Below are 26003 nucleotides of genomic sequence, written 5' to 3' on the forward strand. Positions count from 1 at the left end.
AAAGTTTGAGTCTGTGGGGCGTTTGTACTAACTACCACATGGACCAGTCGTCTCGAGGTTCAGACCTATGTGAAGGGCTCCCTTAGGCTGATGGCAAGTTCCAGAAAGATGCAGCTGTCAGCTACCAGCAGGTGACACTCCCAGCTAATGGGGAAATTCTGACTTTGATGGGGGTGATGATGGTCAATAATCTACATCACACTCTAGCATCCACCCTGTATACTGTGATCGCTTTTTTTTCTGAAATCCTTTTTTTCTCTATTGTTACTAAAGATCTTTTTTGTTTTTAGTTTGTCTTCTTTTTTTTTAATGTAATTTTACATTTATGCAACCCCATGCTCTCTAAATTGTGTAATTCTTCTTTTAATCACTTGGTGTCTCTATATCTTAAAACCTCAATGTCTTAAAATTTATTGGGTATTTTATCCATTTCATTTTCGTGAATAAATGTCTCCTAGACACTGTTTGTCTGCTCCAGTGTTTCCCTAGAGCACCTTTGTCTCTTCAGGGTCTCTTCCCCGTCATGCCGCATTCTCTCAGCTTCTCTTTGGGGTTAGATCTTCTATTTCCTGGACCCCACAACTGCTTTCTTTTTGTTACCCTTCATTGTGGTAGACCGCATCCTCCAGGAGGTTGCAGGAGAGATAAACTGTGTGAGGACTGAATTTCTGAAACTGTCTTTATTTTTTTCTTAGGTGTTTATAATTGGTCTAGATATAAAGTTTAATTTGGAAATTACTTTCCCTCGAAAATCAAGAATCATTGCTCAATTTTTTTCTAGGTTTCAAAGTTATTGTTGAGAAATCCAATAGTATTTTATTTGTTTCCTGTCTGGTAGCCTGTGTTATCTTTTCTCTGTCCCAGGTGTCTTGAGATTTCACAACCATGTGCCTTGTTAATATCCATTTACCAGGAAACTTCTCCATGGGTCCCTTGTGCTCCAACAGGTCTTGTGGAGTGGGCCAAGATTGCAAGACCCTGACCACCCTTAAACCAGGTCCTTTCTCAAGGTTGTGTGTGCAGTGAGCATCCTTGAATAATAGACACATTTTCATCCAGAACAAAGAACAGGATGCCTTTTTGCGTCCCATAAAAGCAACAGGTTCCTCTAGCTCCATGCTTTTCAGCTGCAGTGTAAAACCACAGCTTCGCAACATCCATCTGGGCTCATCCACCTTGCCCCCATGGGACTCAGGGACAAAGGGAGCTGACACAAACATGCCAGTGCTCACCTGTTTACTCTTTCTTGAATAATAAAGTCCTTTATCTCTGACTGAGGAGTCTCATATCTTCTGTTTGTATCCATGAAACAGTAACAGACTAATATTTATTATAAGAAGGTTAAAATCAAATCCCACCCCTAACACATTGTCCTGGGCACTTCGGTTTGGAAACAGAAATTTTCTTGAGCTATTTATTTGATGATTTCCTGGGGATTCAGGAAGCTAAATGCTGCTGCTTTATTTATTTTTAAAATAACAGATTTATTGAGATAAAACTCCCATACCATGAAAGTCACCAATGTAAGTAGTTCAGTTTGGTGGTTTTAGTGTATTTAGAGAGTTGTGCAACCATCGCCACTGTATAATTTCAGAGCATTTTCATCACCCCCTGAAGAAAGTTCATACCCTCTGCAGTCCCTTTGCATTCTCTCCTTCCGCCAGTCCCCGGCAGCCACTGATCTACATTCCACCAGTATACGTTTGCCTATTCTGGACATGTCATAGAAATGTAATTATAAAATACATGGCTTTTTGTGACTGGCTCCTTTCACTTAGCAAAATATTTTCAAGATTTATCTATGTCATGGCAGGTGTCCTGTACTTCACAAGTCTTTCTGTCATTGAATAAGAATCAATGAGATGTTACACATTTTTTTTTATCCATTCATTAATTGGATGACATTGAGATTGTTTTCACTTTTTAGCTATTATAAATAACGCTGCTATGAATACTTTTGTACAATTTGAATGTTACATACAATTTGAACATGAAGACATATGTTTTCGTTTCTCATAGGTGTATACACCTAGAGGTAGAATTTCTGGGTCATGTGGTAACTCTGTGTTTGATGTTCAAGAACTACCAGATGTAGTCCAAAGGAGCTGTTCCATTTTACAATCCTGTTGGCATCACACAAGAGTTCTGATCTCTTTACATCATTGCCAGTGCTTCTTAATATCTTTTTTTTTTTTTTTGTATTTTTCTGAAGTTGGAAATGGGGAGGCAGTCAGACAGACTCCCACATGCACCCGACCAGGATCCACCCGGCACGCCCACCAGGGGGTGATGCTCTGCCCATCTGGGGCATCGCTCTGTTGCAACCAGGGCCATTCTAGCGCCTGAGGCAGAAGCCAAGGAGCCATCCTCAGTGCCCGGGCCAACTTTGCTCCAATGGAGCCTTGGCTGCGGGAGGGGAAGAGAGAGACAGAGAAGAAGGAGGGGGGGGGTGGAGAAGCAGATAGGCGCTTCTCCTGTGTGCCCTGGTTGGGAGTCAAACCCGGGACTCCTGCACGCCAGGCCGACGCTCTACCACTGAGCCAACTGGCCAGGGCTGTATCTTTTTTATTTTAGCTATCATGGTGAATATGAAGTGGTTTTGATTAATATTAACCTTAATGATTTATATCTTATTGTGGTTTTGGTGTATACTAGTAACTAATGATATTGAACATCTTTTCTTGTACTTATCATCCATTTGTTTATTCCTTGGAGAAATGTCCATTTATATAATTTGTCCTTTTAATTGGGGTATCTTTTTATTGTTGAGTTATAAAAGTTCTTTATAGAGTCTAAATACAAATCCATTATCTGATACATGATTTGCAAAAATTTTGTCTCGTTCCAGATGTTGTGATTTTATTTTCTCATTGGAGTTCTATGATGAAGCCAAATTTATTTATTTTGTATTTTGCCACATGTGCTTTTGATATCATATCATCTAAGACTAATTCAAGATCATGAAGATTTATGCCTATACTTTTTTCTAAGAATTTTATAGTTTTAGCTCTTACATGGAGGTTGATGATCCATTTTGAAATATTTTTTTATATACTGGGAGGTACAAGTCCAACTTTATTTTTTTACATGTAGATATGCAAAGTTGTCCCAACACCATTTGTTGCAAAAATAATTCTTTCCCCATTGACTTGTCTTGGCACTGTTGTCAAAAATCAATCAATCAATAATCAGAGGGTTTATTTCTGGACTCTTAATTCTGTTCCATCTATCTATATGTCTAGCCTTATGATAATAACACACTGTTTTCATTACAATCAGGAAGTATGAGTCCTCTAGTTTTGTTTTGCTTTTTCAAGGTTGTTTTGGTTATTTTTGGTCCCTTGTATTACCATACAAATTTTAGGACCAGCTTGTAAATTTCTACAAAATTAAAAGACAGCTGGTATTTTGATTTGTGGTTGCATTGAATCTGTAAGTCAATTTGGGAAGTATTGCCATCTTAACAATATTGTCTTTCAGTTCATAAACATGGGCTATCTTTCCTTTTATTTAGATCTTTCTTAATTTCTTTCAACAATGTTTTGTAGTTTTTAGTGTATGTCTTCAACTCCTCTGTTAAACTTACACCTAAGAATTTTATTCTTTGTAATGTTCTTATAAATGGAATTGTGTTCTTAATTTTATTTTGATTGTTCTTTGAAAACATATAAAAATAAAACTTATTTTTGCATCTTGATCTTGTATCTTTTAACCCTGATGAACTTGCTTATTAAAATAATTTTTGGCGTATTTGGTGGATTTTCTATAAACAAGATCATATCCTCTGTGAATCAAATAGTTATATTTCTTTCTTTTCAATCTGGATACTGTCTCGTTTTCTTGACTAGTCACCCCAGCTGGAAGTCCTTTTTATTCCCTTAAAATCAGTAGTAATATCTCTTTATTCCTGATTTTCGTATTTTGAGTCTTCTTGCTTTTATTTTTGTTCAGGCTATGGAAAAGTTTGTCAATTTTATTGATCTTTTCAGATAACCATCTTTTAGTTTCATTGATTTTCTCTATGGTCTATCCCTTCTCTACTTAATTTACACCCTAGTTTTCTTTTTTCCATTGGCTTTAATTTGCTCTTTTATTTCCATTTTAAGGTGGTATATTAGGTTATTAGTGTGAGATCATTTTTAACATAGGTATTAAGACTATACTTTCAGGGATCATTTCTATAGTTTGTTAACATAGGTATTTACGGCTATAAATTTCCCTGTAAGGCCTGACCAGGCGGTGGCGCAGTGGATAAAGCATCGGACTGGGATGCGGAGGACTCAGATACAAGACCCCGTGGTTGCTAGCTTGAGTGCGGGCTCATCTGGTTTGAGCAAAAGCTCACCAGCTTGGACCCAGGGTTGCTGGCTCGAGCAAGGGGTTGCTTGGTCTACTGAAGGCCCGAGGTCAAGGCATGTATGAGAAAGCAATCAATGAACAACTAAGGTGTCGCAATGCGCAACAAAAAACTAATGATTGATGCTTCTCTTCTCTCCATTCCTGTCTGTCTGTCCCTGTCTATCCCTCTCTCTGACTCTCTCTCTGTCTCTGGAAAAAAAATAAATTAAAAAAAAAATTTCCCTGTAAGCACTACTATAATTTCATCCCCTAAATTGGTATATTATGTTTTTATTTTTATTAATCTCAAAGTATTTACTAATTGTATTTGTGTTTTTGTTCTTGATTAGTTATTTAGAAGTATGTTAATTTTTACCTACTTTTGAAATCCCCCAATTTTTTTTTTGTTATTGATTCCTCATTTCATTCTATTGTGGTTAGTGAACATATTTCATGTGATTTCTATCTTTTTAAATTTATTGAAACTTGTTTTAGGGCTTAACCTGTGTTCCCTTCTGGAAAATGTCTTATGTGCTCTTGAGGAGAATATGAATGTGCTATTTGGGGCGTCATGGTCTGTCATGTCTCCTAGGTGTAATTGATTTGCAGTGCTGTGCAAGTCTTCTGCTTTTGTGTTGGTCTTGTCTAGTTCTATGCACTGTTGAAAGTGGGGAATATCACCATTTCCAGCCTTTACTATTGAATTGTCTAGTTCCCCTTTCACTTCTGTCAGGCTTAGCTTCATGCATTTTAGGCCTCCATTGTTGGCTTCCCAACGGATTGACACTTTATCATTATAAAATGCTCTTATTTGTCTTTAATAACAATGTTTGCTTAGAGTCTGTTTTGTCTGTAATTAGTAGCCACTTAAGCTGTTTCCTGCCAGTACTCTCATTGCTTTTGTGAAGGAGTCCATTTTCAGCTGCCTCAGTCAACCATTCTGGAAGGTGGAACCTCAGAACTGCCTCTGGAACGCCCTAAGGGCCTCTCCTGTGTTAGCAAAGCTACTGTGTAGAAATAGGAAACTTTGGTGCTTCCCTTCCTGCCTAGGATGGGTTTGGGTGGATCTGTTACCTCCGGTCTTTCTGCCTTCCATCTTCCAAAATTTTGTAACCGTTAACTTCTTTTCTAGTCTGTTTGTTTATTATTATTATTATTATTATTATTATTATTTTAAAAGTATCTTTTCTCAATGGCTTTTCCAAGGGAACAAAGCTCACTGAGTGGTTTCGATGTTTAGCCTGTATTTGAGGGTATACCCTTTAGCTGTTAGTTGCTTTATTCTAAGTAACTGAATTTTCTTGAGTATTCTCCAGAATTTTTTTTTAATGATATGGTCTTTTTTGTTATCAGGGATCTAATACCTGGCAATATCCTAAATTTAATTAAAGATGGTGTGTATATTATTTTTTAAATTTAGACATGGAATTTTAACATCTCTGATTCAAAATAAGAATGGTCAACTGCTGCCATGGCTGGGTAGCTCTGTTGGTTAGAGTATCATCCTATACACCTAGGTAGAGGGTTCAATACCCGGGCACATATGAATCAACCAATGAATGCATAAATAAGTGGAACAACAAATCAGTGTTTCTCTCTCTCTCTTTCTCTCCTTTCCCTCTCTTTCTAAAAATCTACTAAAAAAAAGAAAATGATCAGCTGCTTCCAAATCTCTTCACTACTTGATTTTCCTTGCAGCAGTGGTTCCCAAACATGACCATGCACCAGAATTCCCTGAGGGCTTGTTAAAATACAGGAGATGCTGCACCATCCTCAGAGCGTCTGATTTAGACAGAGTTGCGGCCCAAGAATCTGCATTTTCAACAAGCTCCCAGGTGATGCTGATACTCCTGGTCCTGAATGTGAGAAAGGTAAAGGTTGTTTCCTTTGGGGGTGGGGAAGACATTTGGGAAGCAGATGAGAGCAGAGAGGGAGAAGAAACAGAGGGCGGTAAACAGGGAGGGAGGGGTGTGCCCACTTGCTCTTGTCCTGTTGCTCCCAGTTTGTCCCACTCCTCTGTGTTCTCCATGACAAAGCCTGCTCAGGGAAGCAGCTCCTGGTATCAGAATTATAATCGTATTCAAGGAGAAAAATAAATTAATTTTAAAGAGGAATGAAGTGACATTCCATGAAAAACCTTAAATTGAAGTCCTGCAAATGTATTTTTATGTGAAATTTCAAAGTGGTTAGAGTGGATGTGCAGGGTCTGAACAAGTCAGTTTTTTGGTAGTTTCACAAGAAGTCCTCACTGAATATTGTTAGTGCAGCAGGACCTAGGCCATTTTGTTAGGGAGGCACTTGTCCACAGGGTTCAGTTATCTCCCAGGGTCCCTCTTTCCCCATGTTGCAAGTCTGAGAACAGGGACACTGCCTAAGTAACACAGGCAGAGGGCCAGACTGAGTGGCTGGTTTGGGCCATAGGGAGGGGCCCTGACTTACACCGTTCCCCTGGATTATTTTCCTGTAGTCAACTTGGAGATCCTGCCATCATTATCTTACATTGAACCTTTGTTGTTGTTGTTCTCAGAATGTTCTACGGTATGTTTGCAAATACTGAGAAATAAAATTATGGCTGCAAAGCATAGAGGTAGTTGGGAGGAAGCCAAGAGTGAAGAGAACTCCAAACTCTTGCCCCCGCAGGAGGCGGCTGCCTCTCAGACATGTTTATTGCTAAACATGCACCTGGAGACTTCCTGCGGTCAATTAGAAAGCGGGGAGCCAGGAGAAGAGGAAGCAGGGTCTGGACTGGCACCTGACATGAGGAAGCGAGTTGTAGGAGACTGGTTTTACCTCTAACCTGTCGCTTCATTTTTTAGGGCTGTTGTGGGTGGGGGTGGGGAGTTGGTTTAATTTTGTTTTTAATTTATATAGAATGGTCTTTTAATTTTAGATAATTCCCAAAGGTGTTTGATTCTTTGATTTATTTTATTTATTTTTGGCAAGATCACCTCATATTTTTTGGCCAGCCAGGGTAAGAAGCCAGTTCTGTTGACTTGTGACACAGAGCTGAGGGCAGGTGGAAGCGTCAGTCTGCCCCGAGGCTCCATGTTATTTCCTGGCGGTGGTTTTCATTGGGTTTGGAGAAGAACTTTCTTGCTGTGACAGTCAGGCAGCCACACTAGGGAAAATATGATGTCTTGTCTCGTGTAGTAAAAGTCAGTATTATCCAGTCCCAGTAATCAGAATTCCAGACAAGGCATGACCCTGGAACATGCTGTCTTTGGCTCAGCGCATTCTTGTCTCCAAAGACAGTTAAAAAAAAATCAATGTGTACTTGGCTTGTCTGTCTCTTTTGGATATGAAATTATATCTTGCCTGAAAACTTTTCTCATTCTTATTTTGAAATGGCTCTGGAGATGTTAGTTGCAGTGGTGATTAAGGTGGCTTTTACTGAGCACCTGCTATGTGCCAGGATCCATGGAGGGGATAGAACTAACTACAGAGAAAGACTCTGAGATGGGTGAATACACTTAGTGGGGAGAGGGGAAGAAAAAGGCCAAAAAAGGAACCAGTATTCATTTATCCATCCCTCCTTCTATTCCCCAGGGATTGGTTGAGCATTTTCTGTGTGCCTGGCACTGTCCTGAGTGCTAGGGATACTCAGAAGTGAGAAAGACAGCCACATCCCTGTGGTCCCTCAAATCTATGCTTCAGTCAAGCTTGGTGAACCGTAAAGTAGAGAAGATCAGAACGGCCTGTGACGGGTAGATGTATAGGAGAGATTAGGATCCAGGGAGGGCTTCCCAGAAGAGGTGACCTGGGAACTAAAACAAGTGCTAACCAAGTGAGGCAAAGGCAGAAGGAACAGTTTAGCAGTGGCTGGACAAAGTAAGTGCTTAGTCAACTATGGAACATACACTTAAGGAAGAACAGTAGGAAATAAGACTACTTGTATTTGAAAGATGTTTTATTCCTTGCTTAGGTGTTTAGACTTCAACCTAAAGTGGTAGGGAAATCACTGAAATACCTCATAATGGAGAAATTATTACAGGAATTCCCAGCCATTAAAAAAAGAGCGTAAATATGATATAACTGCATAGACTTTAAGTTAAAAAATAGCAGGACAATAGCTCTCTATAACTACTGATATATAAAATATAATTAAGACTATAGCAAAGTGTAGGAGGACATCTAAAAGTAGAATCTATTATTTACATTGTGAGATTCTTTAAGAGTTCTGTTACTATTACCCAGCCATTGAATCTCTACAATATGCCAGTAGTTCAGGCTATACTCCCTCACCTCTACCATCAAATATGGGGAGATCTAATAACATTTATACAATTTTAAAAGACTTGGTTATAAAATGTTCAGAATAGGCAAATCATAGAGACAGATAGTACATTGGTGGTTGCCAGTGTCTGGGGGAGAAGGGGTGGAGGGACTTGGGAGGCACAGCTGACAGGTCCAGCATTCCTTTTGGGGATGATGGAAATATTCTGGAATTAGTGGTAATGGTTGTACAACATGGTGAACATATTAAAAAACACTGAGTTTTACACGTTGGTTAAAATGGTTAATTTTATATTATGTGAAGTTTATCTCAATAAAAAATACAGAAAGTGGCCCTGGCCGGTTGGCTCAATGATAGAGTGTCAGCCTGGTGTGTGGAAATCCCAGGTTCGATTCCCAGTCAGGGCACAGAGGAGAAGCGACCATCTGCTTCTCCACCTCTCCCCTTCTCTCTCTCTTTCTCTTCCCTTCCTGCAGCCGTGGCTTGACTGCTTCCAGTACATTGGCCCTGGGCACTGAGGACTGCTCTGTAGAGCCTCCGCCTCAACTGCTAAAAATAACTCGGTTGCAAGTGTGGCCCAGACAGGGGTCACTGGGTGGATCCCAGTCAGGGTACATGCAGGAGTCTGTTTCTCTATCTCCCCTCCTCTCACTTAAAATAAAAAATAAAATAAATACAGGAAGAAAAGAGGTACTAATTTATTTATTTATTTATTTATTTATTTATTTATTTATTTATATTTATATTTTCATTTTTTTTTTTAGTAAAGGGCAATCGGAAGTGTGAGTTAAACTGCCAGGCAATGGGCTACCGTTTCTACGTACGGCAGGCTGAGAAGGTCATTGATGGCACGCCCTGCGACCAGAACGGCACGGCCATCTGCGTGTCCGGGCACTGCAAGGTAAGTGCTCAGCACTGCGTTACCAGGGTGGATTCTTGCGTTCATTGAGCTCTGCCTGCCAGGCTGTGGTCTGCTACTTCCCCCAGCCCCTGCATTCCTGAACTTGAGCTCTGGGAGAAGTGAGAGAAGACAGGGCAGCTGAATCTGCTCTGTGTGCTTGATCTTTGGGAGTCACTGTGTCTCACTCTGGCATTTCAATTATTAAGGGATTTATGTTTACACTGCATGCTTCAAAAGGGACACTGTGGTCTTTGCTCATTGGGTCTGAAACTCTTTCCTTACCTCTGAAGTGGGGGTCACGGAAAGGCCACTGCTGGGTCCGTCTAGATACAGTTGGCGTGATGAAGTTGGCATTTTAAGGGTATGGTGTATTTTCTCTTGCCTCCCACCAGATGGGGCCGGCGTCCAGAAGAAAGTTGTCTCATGCCCCTTGCAACAGAAGTTATACTTTAAACAGGAAGAGTTTTCAGCCTCTCTGGACTTCTGAAGTCTGTTCCAGGAACTCCCCCGCCCCATATTCTGCAAACATTCTGGGCTTGAGAGAATCCTTGTGGGATGCTAACCTTTGACAGAAAGCATCATTTGGTTAAAAATAGGCATCTTAGATGAAATGGCACAAATCCCAGAGCCCTATTATTTTGGGCCTGAACACCTCTACCCACCTCCACCCCCTTTTGTCTGTGAATGTAGTAGATGGAACTCTGCAGGTGATTGGCTGTGGAGCCCAGACTGAGAGTCTACCTTAATTAAATTAAAGCTCAGTTGCTGGAGACCGATTTTCCTCAGAGGAAGAGGTATTGGTGATCATATCTGAAAGTTCCTATTATATCTGGAATGTAAATTGCCCCACTGTTTAGTATTAGAGCTATTCAAGTGTGATTTCTAAGCATAAGTTTTCCCCTCCATCTTTTTATAATGAGGAGGTTTCCAAGAGGATATAAAATAATTTATCTGGAGAGTCTCAGATTTTGAATGAAACTAAGAAATAAGCAGAGGCCAAGACCTGTCTGGACTTCAATTTTCTACTTTTTTGGAAAAAACCACTGGGTTTCAAACAATCCCTCTGAGCCTTGCCATCCTCAGATAAGACCCGAGGCAGTTCCATTAGTTTTGGGGTGTCTGGCTCAACTGGTCTCTGCTTCTAAATATTACTGAGCCTGAAAGAATGGTCCTTAAGAAACCTGGCTTTTTCTTTCAGGCCTTGAATGGACTGTTTTGTTTCCTGACACAGGTGCATAGTGCTAGAAGGGCAGGGGTACAGTGTCATGGTTAACAACATACCCTCTAAAGTCAGACTGCTGGGGTTCAAGCCCTGCCTCTTATGCTGATTTACTGTGCAGTCTTGCCCATGTTATGTGAGCTCTCTGGCCCTTTGTGCGACATCTGCAGCCTGAGGAGGAGAATGGTGCCTACCTCCTGTCTTGTAGTGAAGGGTCACGAGCTAATACATTTGAGGCCTTTGTCACGGGTCTGCACTTAACAAGCATGCTGGTGTTTGTTTGTATTACTGTCTATGCCCACTTATCTCCCATTGTATTTGAATTTTTAATGCAAAAGTATTTGCTCTTTTTGTAGATTATAGAGTTGTGAGATTCATATCATTCTTTGAGGCAGGTTCTTCCACTGTAAGGGGACTCACGGGGCATGCAGATTCTAACAGGGTAGGTCTAGGGAAAGGCTGCAGTGTCTGACTTTCTAACAAGCACCTGTGTGATGTTAACTGTACTGTGTGTAGCAGAATTTTAAAAGACACACTGATGAAGACATACTTAACAGAGAAACAGAAATGTAAATACAGAGCAGTGAAGTGACTTCTGGAAAGAAGATGAAATGTGATCTCTTTCCAGGAGGCAAGTGTGCTTTCTTCCGGTCGGATTGATTGTCTTCTGAGCTGATGGTAGGGAACAGAAACAAACACTTGCGAGGACATTGGGTATGGGTTCTTACTAATTGATGAAAGCCTTTCAGATTGTTAGGGCAACACAGTCTGAAGATGATAATTGCTAAAAGGCTGAGATGGATGGTCCCTGGATGTGAGTAGATGAATAGGAATGTGGTGTGATGGGGATGATGCCAGTATCCTGTCGTGTTGTGCTGTGTGTTTGTGCCTGAGACTTGCTCATTGGAGTTGTTGGAACCACTGACCGCCTTCCCCCACCCCATCCTCTTCAGGACTTCAGTTTGAATAATCTGAAGTACGTTTGCTTCCCAGGCCGAGGCTCTGTTTTACTTTTCATCTTTCAAAGAGTAAAGTGTCCCTTTTCCAAATATTTGATAGGAAGCCCAGATTCCACATGGCTGTCTCCACTTGGCTGCCACGTGGCTGTCTCTGCTTGGCCGCCAGCGAATGAGAGAGCTGTCACTCGTGGACATGGGCCTGTGCCTCTGAAATGGCTCCAGAAAGCCCGTACTGGCCTCCCAGGCCTGCGGCAAAACTGAATGAAAGGCGATGGCATTGAATAGGAGTACAAGTGACACCCACAAGAATAGCTAGGGGTTAAGGGCATTCTCCTGGCTCACCCAGAGCAGCTGCAGTGTTTGCTGCGTGGTCACCCTCCCTCCCGCTGGGACTCCAGCAGCTGGAAGAGGGGCAGGAAGAGTGCAGATGTCCTCAGACTGGAGGCTAGAGAAGATGGGGGTCTTCCCCACCAGCAGTCCCTCGGTGCTGGGTGACGCTTCCTTTTTGACAGGAACTGAAGGATCCCAAATGTTGGCTTCAGGTGAAGGACTGCAAGTAGCTAGGCTTTGTGGAGAAAGCACTCTGGCCCTGTCCTTCCCTGAAGCATGTATCCTAGGACCACAGATGTTGTGCTTCCTCAGCCAGACCCCTGCCCTCTAGACATCACAGAGGCCCGTCCCGCCAGTCTTCAGAGCTGTCTCCGAGACACTGCCAGTCCCGTCCATCACTGTTCGCATCTATGGAAATGAAATAGCATGTATGTCTAATTAAGGGAGATCACAGTAATCATTTCTATTGTTAAGCATTACATTAACTACACTGATTTTTTTTAAAACTTGGCCTCAGCTTTAAACTTTCAAGTTTAAATTTTTGAGTTTTTATAGTTTAATGTGTACTTGTTATTTTTGCTGGCAATTTAACAAAAATAGAGGAAACGTTGCCTTCAGAGGTTTAGCAGGTATTTGAGAGAATAGGGTCACATGGGTAAAGACTACCGAAAAACACTGCCTCAGCTCCCTGGGATGCGGGCCTTTCTAAAGCCTCAGGGCTCCGGGCCTGAGTGACGCTGACAGAGTCGGACTCCCTCCAGGACCACCGGGAAAGCCTTTGGTGGCAAAGAAAGAACCGTTGAGTCAGTACTTTGCAGCAGAGAGGCTGATGCAACTCTCAAAGAAGAAGGTGCTGGAGCCAATACAAGCCATTGAGGAGTCATTTCTGAGAATCGGCCGTGTGTCTGATGCTGCTGTGGCCTTTCTGCGCAATTGTCTCATCAGTCCAGTCTTCTTCGTTAATACTGATTTTTGAACAGGAAGAGAAGTTTACATGTGATGGGAGACAGCTGTGTACTTAGGTCTCCCTGTTCTGAGTTTATTTTTCTCGCTGCCTCTTTCCAAAACAGGCTGCCTTACCAAAGCGCACATCAGGACATGCCTCTCCTTTGCTTAAATTCCATCAGTGGCGCCCGTTGCCTATGGAATAAAGGCCAGGCTCTTCATCATCTGTCTGCCGCCAGGCCCCTGGGCCCCAGCGCCAGCCAGCCAGGACGTGTTGCTCCCTGACCTGGCAGGCCTGCGGGCGAGCATGCGCACTCTGCCTGGCCTGCCGGAGTGCCGCTCGGGGGAACCGCGCCTGGTCCACTTCGCAGACAACAGACTCTGCTCGAAAGCCATTGGCTGACCCCTTTGTGTACTGTTCTACCCTTCTGTTCCTGCTTCTTGTAGCTGTTTGTTCCCACTGCCCCAGCCTGACACCCAGCCGTCCTGGGAGTGGTTCCCGGCACTTGGCTTAAACAAAATGCCTACCTATTGAATCAGTGCTGAGAATAAATGGGTAAATGAAATGAACGTACTGGGTGACTCAGTCTGTTGGATTTCAGCAAATGAAATTAGTCTTGAATGCAGCACGGAGCCGTCTCATTTTGTGGCTGGGCTGGGCAGCTGGGTGCAGATAACACAAGGATGTGAGGCCTCCTTGGCCCCATCCCAACCACCCAAGGCCTCAGAAGTTAGGGAGAGGGGTCTTGGTAACCAAGCTTTTCTCCCTCAGCTGGTTTTTAATTTTGCTCATTCTGAATTTTCTGAGTCCATTCAGAGCTAGTGAGGAGGAAGCCCCCCTTGTGCCCACCACATCTCCCCCTCACATCCCTCGTCAGTCATCGCCTCCCATCAGTCACACCTCCCGTGCAGCATGCAGGGTGTTTCCTGTGGCCCACCTTCCCCACACTCTCTGCGGGGGCTCTCACACCTCCTCTCCTGCTGGGGCACTGCTATGCTTCCATCCGGACACATCAGCAGAGGGGTTCATATTTACGCAAGAAATTAAAGCAAGGTAACTCTTTCCAGATGTTCTGAGATAAGCATTGGCCATGCGTGTGGCCCTGAGTGGGAAGGGTGGCACGCGGGTGTATGCACCTGTGTGTGTGTGCTCAGGTGTTCGGTTTTTTCATCCTCCACATCAACTGCTGATGTGCTCTGTCTGGAGCCAAGCGAGGAGACCCTGTTCATCTCTCAGCCTGTTTGTCCTAGTTGGTTTTCTTTCTTTCTTCTTTTCTCGGTTACAGGTTTTCTTTTGTGGCCTTTGCTTGGAGCTCTGTCGGCGCTTGAATGAGACCAAGAGAGTAATTGCATTGGGTAAAGGCTGTCCCCCAACCTGCCGGACATTTGCACGGTACTCCACCTTGGAGGAGGGAGGGAGCTTGTAGTCCACTTGAATTCAGAGTATACATGACCCTGTGGACTCCCTCTTGTATCCCTACTCCAATGAGGTGGTGTCCTAAAAGTCCTTTCTGCTATGACTGTTAAAATGCTTGTCGTGCTACGTGATAGCTATTTTGACAAGTGTCTGAGCTCCTAAAGGAGAATGCATGTTAGATAAAAGCCTTAGTGCTTAACATATGAAAATTATCCAGTGACATTTTTTTTATTATTTTTTTATTTTATTTTATTATTTTTTATATTTTTCTTCTTTTTTTTTAATAATTTTATTTTTTTAATGGGGCGACATCAATAAATCAGGATACATATATTCAAAGATAACAAGTCCAGGTTATCTTGTCATTCAATTATGTTGCATACCCATCACCCAAAGTCAGATTGTCCTCTGTCACCTTCTATCTAGTTTTCTTTGTGCCCCTCTCCCTCCCTCTTTCCCTCTCCCTCTCCCCCCTCCCCCCGCAACCACCACACTCTTATCAATGTCTCTTAGTTTCACTTTTATGTCCCACCTACGTATGGAATAATGCAGTTCCTGGTTTTTTTCTGATTTACTTATTTCACTTCGTATAATGTTATCAAGATCCCACCATTTTGCTGTAAATGATCCGATGTCATCATTTCTTATGGCTGAGTAGTATTTCATAGTATATATGTGCCACATCTTCTTTATCCAGTCATCTATTGACGGGCTTTTGGGTTGTTTCCATGTCCTGGCCACTGTGAACAATGCTGCAATGAACATGGGGCTGCATGTGTCTTTACGTATCAATGTTTCTGAGTTTTGGGGGTATATACCCAGTAGAGGGATTGCTGGGTCATAAAGTAGTTCTATTTTCAGTTTTTTGAGGAACCACCATACTTTCTTCCATAATGGTTGTACTACTTTACATTCCCACCAACAGTATATGAGGGTTTCTTTTTCTCCACAGCCTCTCCAACATTTGCTATTACCTGTCTTGTTAATAATAGCTAATCTGGCCCTGGCCGGTTGGCTCAGCGGTGGAGCGTTGGCCTGGCGTGCAGGAGTCCCGGGTTCGATTCCTGGTCAGGGCACACAGGGGAGGCACCCATCTGCTTCTCAACCCCTCCCCCTCTCCTTCCTCACTGTCTCTCTCTTCCCCTCCCGCAGCCGAGGCTCCATTGGAGCGGAGATGGCCCGGGCGCTGGGGATGGCTCTGTGGCCTCTGCCTCAGGCACTAGAGTGGCTGTGGATGCAACAAAGCGATGCCCCAGATGGGCAGAACATCTCCCCCTCGTGGGCATGCCGGGTGGATCCCGGTCGGGCGCATGCGTGAGTCTGTCTGACTGCCTCCCCGTTTCCAGCTTTGGAAAAATGAAAAAAACAAACAAACAAAAAAAACAAAAAATAATAGCTAATCTAACAGGTGTGAGGTGGTATCTCATTGCAGTTTTGATTTGCATTTCTCTAATAACTAATGAAGATGAGCCTCTTTTCATATATCTGTTGGCCATTTGTATTTCTTCCTGGGAGAAGTGTCTGTTCATGTCCTCTTCCCATTTTTTTATTGGATTGTTTGTTTGTTTGTTGTTGAGTTTTATGAGTTCTTTGTATATTTTAGATATTAGGCCCTTATCTGAGCTGTTGTTGAAAATATCATTTCCCATTTAGTTGGCTGTCTATTTTGTTATCAGTTTCTTTTGCTGAACAAAAACTTCTTAGTCTGATGTAGTCCCATTCATTAATTTTTGCCTTCACTTCTCTTGCCTTTGGAGTCAAATTCATAAAATGTTCTTTAAAACCCAGGTCCATGAGTTTAGTACCTATGTCTTCTTCTATGTACTTAATTGTTTCAGGTCTTATGTTTAGATCTTTGATCCATTTTGAGTTAATTTTAGTACAGGGGGACAAACTGTAGTCCAGTTTCATTCTTTTGCATGTGGCTTTCCAGTTTTCTCAGTACCATTTATTGAAGAGGCTTTTCTTTTCTCCATTGTGTGTTGTTGGCCCCTTTATCAAAAATTATTTGACTACATATATGTGGTTTTATATCTAGGTTTTCTATTGTGTTCCATTGGTCTGAGTGTCTATTTTTCTGCCAATACCATGCTGTTTTGATTGTCGTGGCCCTATAATATAGTTTGAAGTCAGGTATTGTAATGCCCCCAGCTTCATTCTTTTTCTTTAGGATTGCTTTGGCTATTCGGGGTTTTTTATAGTTCCATATAAATCTGATGATTTTTTGCTCTATTTCTTTAAAAAACGTCATTGGAAGTTTGATGGGAATTGCATAAATTTGTATATTGCTTTGGGTAATATAGCCATCTTGATTATATTTATTCTTCCTAGCCAAGAACAAGGTATATTCTTCCATCTCATTATATCTTTTTCGATTTCCCTTAACAATGGTTTATAGTTTTCATTATATAAGTCCTTTACATTCTTTGTTATGTTTAATCCTAAGTATTTTATTTTTTTTTGTTGCAATCGTGAAGGGGATTATTCTTTTGAGTTCGTTCTCAAATGTTTCATTGTTGGCATATAAAAAGGCTATTGACTTCTGTATGTTAATTTTGTATCCTGCGACCTTACTGTATTGGCTTATTGTTTCTAGTAGACTTTTGTGGATTCTTTGGGGTTTTCGATGTATAGGATCACATCATCTGCAAAAAGTGATACCTTTACTTCTTCTTTTCTGATATGGATGCCTTTTACTTCTTTGTCTTGTCTGATTGCTCTGGCTAGAACCTCTAGTACCACATTAAATAAGAGTGTAGAGAGTGGACAACCCTGTCTTGTTCCTGATTTAAGGGGGAAAGCCTTCAGTTTTGTGCCATTTAATATGATGTTAGCTGATGGTTTATCATATATGGCCTTTATCGTGTTGAGATATTTTCCTTCTATACCCATTTTGTTGAGAGTCTTAAACATAAAATTGTGTTGTATTTTATCAAAAGCCTTTTCTGCGTCTATTGATAAGATCATGTGGTTTTTGTTCTTTGTTTTGTTGATATGGTATATTACGTTAACCGTTTTACGTATGTTGAACCATCCTTGAGATTCTGGGATGAATCCCACTTGATCATGATGTATTATTTTTTTAATATGTTGTTGTATTCGATTTGCTAGTATTTTGTTTAGTATTTTAGCATCTGTATTCATTAGAGATATTGGTCTGTAGTTTTCTTTTTTTGTGCCATCCTTGCCTGGTTTTGGTATGAGGGTTATGTTGGCCTCATAAAATGTGTTTGAAAGTATTGCTTCTTCTTCAATTTTTTGGAAGACTTTCAGTAGAATAGAAACCAAGTCTTCTTTGAATATTTGATAAAATTTGCTGGTATAGCCGTCAGGGCCTGGACTTTTATTTTTGGGGAGATTTTTAATGTTTTTTTCTATTTCTTCTCTACTAATAGGTCTGTTTAGGCTTTCTGCTTCTTCTTGACTCAGTCTAGGAAGGTTGTATTGTTCTAGGAATTTATCCATTTCTTCTAGGTTGTTGAATTTAGTGGCATAAAGTTTTTCATGGTATTCTACAATAATTCTTTGTATATCTACAAAGATCCGTGGTGATTTCTCCTCTTTCATTTTGGATTTTGTTTATATGAGTTCTTTCTCTTTTTTCCTTGGTATGTCTTGCCAAGGGTTTGTAAATTTTGTTGATCTTTTCAAAGAACCAGCTCCTTGTTCTATTAATTTTTTCTATAGTTTTTCTGTTCTCTATTTCATTTATTTCTGCTCTGATTTTTATTATCTCCTTTCTTCGGCTGGTTTTGGGTTGTCTTTGTTCTTCTTTTTCTAGTTCCTTAAGGTGTGAAGTTAAGTGGTTCACTTGGGCTCTCTCTTGTTTGTTCATATATGGCTGAAGTGATATGAACTTCCCTCTTATCACTGCTTTTACTGCATTCCATAGATTCTGATATGTCATATTGTCATTTTCATTTGTCTGTATACATCTTTTGATCTCTGCACTTATTTCTTCTTTGACCCATTCATTTTTTAAAAGTATGTTGTTTAGTTTCCACATTTTTGTGGGATTTCTTTCTTCTTTTTTACAGTTGAATTCTAGTTTCAAGGCTTTATGATCAGAAAATATGCTTGGTACAACTTCGATTTTTCTGAATTTGCTGATGTTGTTTTTGTGGCCCAAAATACAGTCAATTCTTGAGAATGATCCATGTACATTGGAGAAAAATATATACTCAGTCACTTTGGGATGAAATGTCCTGTAGATGTCTATCATATCCAGGTGCTCTAGTGTTTTGTTTAAGGCCACTATATCTTTGTTGATTCTCTGTTTGGATGACCGATCTAGAGCCGTCAGCGTGTATTGAGGTCTCCAAGTATGATTGTATTTTTGTCAGTTTTTGTTTTAAGGTCAATAAGTAGCTGTCTTATATATTTTGGTGCTCCTTGGTTTGGTGCATATATATTAAGGATTGTTATGTCTTCTTGCTTCAGTGTCCCCTTAGCCATTATGAAATGGGCATTTTTGTCTCTGAGTACTTTTCCTGTCTTGTAGTCAGCATTATCTGATATGAGTATTGCTACGCCTGCTTTTTGTTTGGATGTTCTTTGCTTGGAGTATTGTTTTCCAGCCTTTCACTTTGAATTTGTTTTTATCCTTGTTACTTAGATGAGTTTCCTGTAGGCAGCATACAGTTGGATTTTCTTTTTTAATCCATTCTGCTACTCTGTACCTTTTTATTGGTGAGTTTAATCCGTTTACATTTAACGTAATTATTGACACTTGTGAGTTACCTATTGCCATTTTATGTCTTGCTTTCTGTTAGTTTTGTGTCTTGTTTGATCCTTCTCTTTCGTTTTTCTATCTTTTGTTTTTATTTGGTTGTATTCCATACATCTTTCCTCTGTTGCTATCTTTTTTAAATCATGTGCTTCTGTGGTGGTTTTTTCTATGGTGGTTACCTTTAAGTAATGAAAAGGGTTCCTACCCTGTTTTTTGTAGTGCACTATTTTGTGAGTACTTTTGCACTCCATCATCCTTTGCTACTGTTAATCTCCATCCTCTCCCCCTCTTTCTTTTTGTTGTTGTCATAGTTTAAATTTGGTTTTATTGTGTTCTTCTTGGAGCTTTTACTCGTGGCTTTGTTTTTTTTGTTCTTTGTATCTGATTGGAGAACCCCCTTTAGTAATTCCTGGAGTGGGGGTTTTCTGATGATAAATGCCCTCATCTTTTCTGTATCTGTGAATGTTTTTATTTCTCCTTCATATTTGAAGGATAGCTTTGATGGGTATAGTATTCGTGGCTGAAAGTTCTTCTCTTTCAGGACTTTAAATATTGGGGTCCACTTTCTTCTAGCTTGTAGAGTTTCTGTTGAGCAATCTGATGATAATCTAATGGGCCTTCCTTTATATGTTGTATTCTTCTTTTCCCTGGTTGCCTTGAGAATTTTTTCTTTGCCGTTGGTATATGCCAGTTTATTATGATGTGCCTTGGAGTAGGTTTGTTGAGGTTAAGAAAACTCGGGGTTCTGTTTGCTTCTTGAATTTGAGGTTTTAGTTCTTTCCACAGGCTTGGGAAGTTCTCATCTATTATTTGTTTGAGTATGTTCTCCATTCCATTTTCTCTCTCTTCTCCCTCTGATATACCTATTATTCTTATGTTATTCTTTTTGATGGAGTCAGACAATTCCTGTAGGGCTATCTCATTTTTTTTATTTTTGAGTCTCTTTCTTCTTCTCTCTGTTGTGCTTCAAGTTGCTTGTCTTCTATTTCACTAATCCTACCTTCTATCTGGCCTGTTCTATTAGCTAAACTTGTTACCTCGTTTTTCAGCTCGTGAATTGAGTTTTTCATCTCTATGTGATTTGTTTTTATAGTTTCAATTTCCTTGGAAATATATTCTTTGTGTTCATTGAGTTGTTTTCTGAGCTCCCTAAATTGCCTTTCTGTGTTTTCTTGTATATCTCTGAGTATTTTTAGGATTTCTATTTTAAATTCTCTGTCATTTAACTCCAATGTTTCCAATATATTAATTTTTTTCTCCATAGATTTTTCCTCATCTATCTGTGTTACCTCTCTTTCTTTTGTATCCATGATATTCGATTTTCTCTTCCTTAATGGCATCTGAGGGTGGTTTTGTTGATAGTATTAATGAGATTTAATAAAGAATAAAACGTTAAAAAAATAAAAATCAAAAAAAGTTTTTTAAAAAAAATTAATAATGAAATAAAGAAAAATAAAATAAAATAAAAATTAAAAAAAAAAGGAAATTATTCCCCCCCTCCTTTTTTTCCTCACCTCTCCTCTCCCCTCTTTCTTGAGAAAATCTTGTGGTGAACTGTGAATTATATTTATTAAATAGAACAAACAATGCCTGTAATGGAGGGCCTGGATTGGGGAAAAGTAATAAAGCGGCAAAAAAAAAAAAAAGAAAAAAGGGGGGGTATGGACCCACAAAAAGCAAATAAGGAAAAAATTTGGATCAAGAATAAAATGATTTGCGTTTAGGTGTTGGTTGACTAATAGTTATGATGAGAGGAATAAGAGGAAAACAGGAAAATGGGGGGACACATTAAAAAATTACTATTGTATTTAGTGGAACAAGAGCTAGATAAAATGGAGAGCCAGGGATGGGAGCACTGCTAGTGAGTTAAAAAGGTGAAGTAAAACCCCCCAAAATGCCACAAACATAAGTTTGAGTCCCAGATAAGATATTTTGTTCGTTATTGAGGTTTGAATGAGAGGAGACGTAAAAGAGAAAGGAAGAAACTAATATAGAGGGAGAAAAGAAAGAGAGAGAGAAAAAAAAGAGAGAACCACTAAAAGAAGAAAAAAGAAAAAAGAGGAGAGAGAGAGAGAGTTAAAGGTTTTGGAGTGCAACCCTCATAGAGAGAAAGGAAGAGGAAAGAAAAGATAATGGGAGATGTAACACTTATGGGTAGTGTAGTTCAAGGAGAGGAGAGAGTAAGACTGGCAGAGAGTTAAACGACCAAATTGGAAGAGGAAAGAAAAAAAAAATCAAGAATGAAGATAAGAGAAACAAACGAACAAATATAATAAAATGGGATAGGTTATAAAGTCTGCGGATTATTCTTGATTTTGAGAGGTTATCTTCTTGCTTTTTCTTTTCTCTCCCTCTTCCTGGTCGGTGACTCTGTACCCCGGGTTCTACCCCTTTGGCACGCTCAGGTAGAGGTTTGCAGTTGATAAGTCTCTATGGCAATGTCATGTATTGTGCTTCAGTCTCGTTGGCAGTTGAGGCTCATTAGCATTTATCGGCTCCGACAGTGAGAGAGTCCGTGTTCCTAGAGCCTCTCTCCTAGTCTTTCCTTCCTCAATTAGTAGCCTGATGATCCAGCTATGGGTTGCTGCTGCCTCTGCCTGGATAGTAAGAGGCTCAAAGACCTGGCAACTCCCCACTCTATTCCCACTCAGCACAGGGCTTTGCGTAAAGCTCAGTCAGTCAGAGCTGCTAGCATAATCAGGCGGGGCTTCCGCCCACTCAAAGACCTCTGGCTCTGCCACTCTGTCCAGTAACACGGTTGGGCGCCCACCCCCGGGGCGCTTGGAGGAAACTCTCGCTCACTATCTGCGTGCGCAGACCAGGATATCAGGCCTGCAGTCTCACACTCTGAGTGAAACCCCTGCCCACACGAAAAAGTTCCAGCGTTGGAATTGGTTCTCGCTCCCTCCCCGTGTGCGGCTTTTTAAGGCACTGGGGCGGCCTGGAGATTCCGCTTTTGGCCCACACAAAGGCCTCTGACTCTGCCCCTCTGTGGGGTAACACGGGCGCCCACACCTGAGGTGCTCGGAGGAATCTCTTGCCCACTCTCCGTGCGCGCCGACCAGGATATCAGGCCGGCCGTCTCTCACCCTCTGAGTGAAACCCCCACCCGCAAGGGAAAGTTCCAGCGTTGGAATTGGTTCTCGCTCCCTCCCCGTGCGCAGCTTTTTAAGGCACTGGGGCGGCCTGGAGATTCTGCTTTCAGCCCACACAAAGGCCTCTGACTGTGCCTCTCTGTGGGATATCACGGGTGCCCACTCCCGGGGCTTTCGAAGGAATCTCTTGCACACTATTTGCGTGCACCGACCAGGAGATCGGGGAAAATGGCTGCCCCACTTGTCTTTCTTTGTCTGGGTTTGGCGCGAGTGTTAGCTTGTATTGACTGGGTTGCCACAGGAACAGTTTTTCCTTGGCTTGGATCTCCGTGCCATGGCCTGGTTCGGCTTTTTTTGCTGCGGCCTGGATCTATTCACCCCCTTTGCCCACCTTAGTTTCTATACTCTCAGTTCCCAGTGAAAGCAGCCCTATTTAGGTTAGTGAGGAAGGCGGAGCATTTCTTACTCCCTATTTCCTTCGGGGTTTGAGTATATATTTAGCCAATTTTTTGCTCGACCGTACTTTCGGGTGTATTGTGAAACATTTGGAGGCTCCAAGGATAGGTTTTTCTGTTTCTGGTTGAAGATCTTGTTGAGTTTTGGGGGAGATTTATCGGTATAGCTTCCTACTGCGCCATTACTCTGACATCATCTCCTGTATTTTTCTGAAGTTGGAAACGGGGAGGCAGTCAGACAGATTCCCGCATGCGCCCGACCGAGATCCACCCGGCACGCCCACCAGGGGGCGATGCTCTGCCCATCTGGTGCGTTGCTCCGTTAAAACCAGAGCCATTCTAGTGCCTGAGGCAGAGGCCACAGAGCCATCCTCAGCACCCTGGCCAACTTCGCTCCAATGGAGCCTCGGCTGCGGGAGGGGAAGAGAGAGACAGAGAGGAAGGAGAGGGGGAGGGGTGGAGAAGCAGATGGGCGCCTCTCCTGTGTGCCTTGGGCGGGAATCGGACTCAGGACTCCTGCACACCAGGCGGACGCTCTACCACTGAGCCAGCTGGCCAGGGCCTCCAGTGACACTTTTAAGAGAGATGAGTGAATAAACAAAGGAACAAGTTGGAAACTTGATTGTGAGACCTCCTTTCTTATGTATAATTGATGATAGGATTATTAACAACATATTAACATTTTAGAGCCCAGGCCCTGTTCTCAAGACCTTTTGAAATACTAAACCTGAAATAAACCTGATGGAATTCACCAGATTATATGCACTTCTAATGCATTATATAAAATTCTTCTCATTTTCAAACATTGGGATCACCACCTAACATAAAAATTGTTTGATTTTTTTGTTAATACGCACTATTAATTATTAACATCATTAATTAATCATTAGTTAACAACCCAAGTAATATACATAATTATTAATTAACTCAACAAATAATCTTACCTGCTTACTGCTATTACACCGGGGTAGGCATTGGAGATAAAACAATAGAAAAGATGGCCCTGGCCGGTTGGTTTACTGGATAGAGCATGGGCCCAATGTGTGGACATCCTGGTTCGATTCCCAGTCAAGTCACACATGAGAAGCAACCATCTACTTCTCTTCCTTTCCCTCTCCCCCTTTTCTCTCCCTTCTCTGGTCTCCTCTGGACAGTGCCATGCTTAGTTTCTCCTGGGTCCCCACACCTGACCACCTGCTGGCTTTAGCAACAGAAAGCCCGCCACCAGCTGCATTCTGTCATCCTCGAGACCCAGAAATACTGCCCTGGACTGGACAATATAAGGGGTCCTGAGCAGGTTGGGGGTCAGACAGGAGCTCCAGTACTACAACAGAGAAAGGGAGGCTGCTCAGGTGAGAGGGGTACAATGTACAGAGATTCAACCTGCCCCTTCGGATGGCCCTCTTACACCAGAGAGTCAGAAGAAAGAGAAATTTAGGGCTGCTTCCCCCAGCCTTTCTTAATGGGCAGCAGCCCCCCCCCCCCCACAGGAACTAAAAGAGTTTTCTATCCAAATTGGCAGGGATGGTGACTGGGACTTAAACCTGAGGAATGACAGAGAGCTCTCCAGAGAAAGTCGTCTGGGCCACATAGTCATCTCTGCCCTAGTCCACCTCATCCCTGCCCCTGAACTAAACAGTGACCAGAAGCACCATCTGAGTAGGATCCCTTATGGTACGGATACTGCAGTCACGCCACGCTTATGGCATACCGGCTGCACTCCACGGAGGCTGCTCCCCCGGGCGTATGGTAGCACTTTGGGGCTGTGGAAACCTGTGGAGACTGCAGGCCAGAGGGGCAGCCCCTTTCCCTTTGGTCCCTGCCACATCCTTGATAGTTACCTCAGGTTCTCTTCTGGTGGCACGATCATAGGATTGGACTGTTTCTGAAGTGTAGGCTGCTGAGTCTGATGACGACCCCTGCAGAGCCTGGGCATTGGCGGGAACTCAGGAAGGGAAAGCACGTCGTCCTGACACCACGTTTGGGCGTCATGTTTAAATTTCTGCCCAAAGTCAGGTCAAACTAGGTAGTGAATAGCATTGCTAGTATGGCAGAAAAGCCATAGAAAAATATCCTGAAGGGTCATGCATCTCGGTAGAAAGAGGTATTTGAGAACAGAAGGGCTGGATGAAAACACTTGCTTTTCTATTTTATATTTTTAATACATAATAACACATTTATGTGACTCGGACATCAAAAAGTGTGATTTCCATCACTTCTCTACCCCAGTTTTTTGTTTGTTACCCAACAAGAAATACCATTTTGATTTTTTCTTTTTTATTTAATTCTTTTTTTTTCATTTTTTAAATTTTTTCGAAGTTAGAAGCAGGGAAGCAGTCAGACAGACTCCCACATGCGCCCAACCGGGATCCCCCCGGCAAACCCACCATGGGCAACACTTTGCCCATCTGGGGCCTTGCTCCATTGTAGCCGGAGCCATTCTAGCACCTGAGATGGAGGCCATGGAGCTGTCCTCAGCACCCAGGCCAACTTTGCTCCACTGGAGCCTTGGCTATGGCAGGGGAAGATAGAGAGAGAGAAAGAGAAGAGAGGAGGAGGGATGGAGAAGCTGATGGGCAGTTCTCCTGTGTGCCCTGACTGGGAATCGAACCCGTGACTTCCACACCACATGCTGGGCCAATGCTCTACCTCTGAGCCAACTGGCCAGGGCCTTCTTAATTCTTTTTAAATGTATTAATTTTAGAGAGCAAGAAGGAGGAGAGAGAGAGAGAGAGAGAGATTTGTTGTTCCACTTATTTATGCATTCATGGGTTGGTTCTTGTATTTTCCCTGATTGGGGATCAAACCCCCAACCTTGGCATATCAGGATGATGCTTTAAGCAACTGAGCTACCCAGCCAGCCAGGGCAGTCTTTTTTTTTTTTTTTTTTTTTTTTTTTTCATGGATTTGAGACAGAGAGGGAAGGAGGAGTGGTGGGGAGGGAGAGAGAAAGAGAGAGAAGCATCAACTGGTCCCACTTAGTTGTTCCACTTAGTTGTGCACACACTCATTGGTTGCTTCTCATATGTGCCCTGACCCGGGATCAAACCAGCAGCCTCGGTGTGTCAAGACGACACTCGATCCACAGAGCCACCCGGTCAGGGTCATAGTTTCCTTTTTAAGGTAGGTATGTTTCTGTGCCTAGGAGCTCATTCATAATATATTATTTTCCCTTTCTTTTTGGCGTATATATCAGCCCGGCACACATATATGGCTCTGAACTTTGCTTTCTACCTGACATGCCTTGGAGGGCTCTCCATTTCAGTATCAGACTCATTTTACAGCTGTGCAGTTCTGCACTGATTGAACTCACTGCGACTTACTTAACAATGGCGTGTATGGAAGTTGTCTACAGTCTGTTACCATAATTGGCAATGTCAT

The 26003-nt window shown here is 42.0% G+C and overlaps 1 protein-coding gene and 1 pseudogene across 2 annotated transcripts in view; both read left to right on the forward strand.

Moving 5' to 3' along the window:
- THSD4 (thrombospondin type 1 domain containing 4) overlaps nt 1–26003 on the forward strand; it is a 715204-nt gene that overhangs the window by 308364 nt on the left and 380837 nt on the right. For both annotated transcript variants that reach the window (XM_066388579.1, XM_066388578.1), the window contains one exon: nt 9337–9473. In XM_066388579.1, coding sequence (XP_066244676.1) covers nt 9337–9473 — 137 coding nt within the window. The remainder of the gene's footprint in view (nt 1–9336; nt 9474–26003) is intronic.
- LOC136377736 (small nucleolar RNA U3) lies at nt 4154–4238 on the forward strand (annotated as a pseudogene).

Source organism: Saccopteryx leptura, chromosome 6 (assembly GCF_036850995.1).
Source record: "Saccopteryx leptura isolate mSacLep1 chromosome 6, mSacLep1_pri_phased_curated, whole genome shotgun sequence".
Classification (NCBI taxonomy): Eukaryota; Metazoa; Chordata; class Mammalia; order Chiroptera; family Emballonuridae; genus Saccopteryx; species Saccopteryx leptura.